Here is a 1,991-nt window from a genome sequence, read left to right on the forward strand (position 1 = left end):
AGGGAGCTCTTCTTAATATTTTGACACCAAAATCATGTCGATACACCTTACCGACTGCGAGTAAAGCCACCCACGCTTTAACTTGACAGACTGTACTTCCGTTTTTAACTTATTTTTGATTCTCATTTTCCATTTCCTGTATGCTCCAGAGTGAACGGAAACATTAAAACTTAGCATAATTAAAGTTTAATATCTTCTTTTTAAAATGAGTCTAAAAACATAATTAAATATATACAAGTTCTCGAATTATTATGAAAATGTTGACGCGTGTCCATTATGACATTAAGTTTGTCGATCTGTATTCGAACTCCCATCTCCAGTGAACGCATCGGAAATAATAGACGAAAAACTACGTAAAGGCAAAAAATTGAGGTCGGATTCAAAAGTAGCGTGAAAACTATTTCAGAAATTAAATCCCATTTCATAGACATACAGGTCGCAGGTTGTTGTACAATGTAATCACGGATTTACGATAAATTTATAAATATTTCATTCTTACTAAACCACCATGTATCAGTAAACTGAAAAAATAATAATGTTACGTGGGTCACAGCATAATATACATGGTTGCCAACATTGCATTAAAAATCTATACTTTCTTTTCTGCCGAATATTTTAATTTTTGTTCAAACTTTTTTTTCTAATTGGTTGACCTTGTTTCAGAATACACAGAGACCTACAAAATGAACTACAAATGCTCATTTATATTCTCCTTTTTCTTTCATACTTATTGTATCATAGAATTGTCTATTATTTTAGCAAAAAAATGGAAAATAGTCTATTCTATCAAAATAAAGTAACTCATAATCATCCAAATTTTAAGTACTCATATTCGGTACATATTATAGACGCATATACGGTGCTGTTAAAAAATAAGATTATTGAATGGAGGTGTCGAAATGTATTTTTTAAAGATCTATGATGATGGATTTACCCATATTGGCCTCTCAATTTTGGATTAACATCAGCACCGTGATCTAGAAGCAGTTTTGCAATTGAAAGTCGACCTTTTTGTGCAGCTGCATGCAACGGTGGTAAGCAGCCTTGGAGACAGTAATTTGGATCGGCCCCTTTAGAAAGAAGAGTTCTCACGATATTTTCATAACCTTGGAAAGCTGCGATGTAAAGCGCTGGGTAGAATTCTTGCTTTTTCGTTTTCTTTTTTACATAAACTTCGGAAAGTTTTTCTATGTCGTCAGAGTTACCCCTTTTGGCTGCATCGACCAAAGGACTGTCAAAAATTTTGACTTCCATTGCTGTTAAAATTAGTTTTAATTTTTATGTTTAAAGCATTTTTGCTAGTGCATTTTTTTCACGAAAGTGGAACAATCTCAGTAAATAAACTAATTAAGGTGAATTGAGAAAAATACACTAGAAGCCTTCCTAAACCTTGCTTTTTGTGAAAAGACAATTCGTACAAATTTGAAAATAAATAATTTAATCTTCAAATCTTCTATTTCTTCGAGTCTGGCGAAAACTTGTTAGGGGATCTAATTCATTTAAATGCATCAGCATCAACTAATATAAGTGTTACAAATTTATTTTAATTCGCGAGATTTTAAGACATGCTCCAATTCTCCTGAATGTGCCAGCGCGAATACTGTCAAAGACTGGTCAATTCTGATTAATTCGGAAGACTGAAAGCCACACTCGAATTTACGTCAATTTCGTGATGGCGAATTTCTTAATGTGGATATTGATTGAGTGTACTTCACAATAGGAGAATCAACGTGTGGGGTACAGTGATCCCAGATCTGAAACGAGATGCGGTCCAATACTATGACAGGGCTATGTCCGTGTGAATATAGTAGGAGACGTTGTAAATGACTGAGTTGCGCGCGCAACCTGTTTCTCCTCTTCTGAATTTGAAAACTCGAAGATGCACGATTCACTTCATCGATTCTATTTATATATCTATCTGCTAACAGCTAACTGCTTTGAAATAAATTCAGGAGATTGGGATTTTAATATTTCCAGATTTCGATGCTGAC

The 1,991-nt window shown here is 34.0% G+C and overlaps 1 protein-coding gene across 5 annotated transcripts in view; it reads right to left on the reverse strand.

Annotated features, from left to right (window-relative positions):
* Nucleotides 1-1,991, reverse strand: part of LOC117181854 (ankyrin-1-like) — a 20,655-nt gene that overhangs the window by 7,416 nt on the left and 11,248 nt on the right. For all 5 annotated transcript variants that reach the window (XM_033374856.1, XM_033374859.1, XM_033374857.1 and 2 more), the window contains one exon: nt 935-1,256. In XM_033374856.1, coding sequence (XP_033230747.1) covers nt 935-1,254 — 320 coding nt within the window. In that variant the 5' untranslated portion in view covers nt 1,255-1,256. The remainder of the gene's footprint in view (nt 1-934; nt 1,257-1,991) is intronic.

This window comes from Belonocnema kinseyi, chromosome 10, assembly GCF_010883055.1.
Source record: "Belonocnema kinseyi isolate 2016_QV_RU_SX_M_011 chromosome 10, B_treatae_v1, whole genome shotgun sequence".
Classification (NCBI taxonomy): Eukaryota; Metazoa; Arthropoda; class Insecta; order Hymenoptera; family Cynipidae; genus Belonocnema; species Belonocnema kinseyi.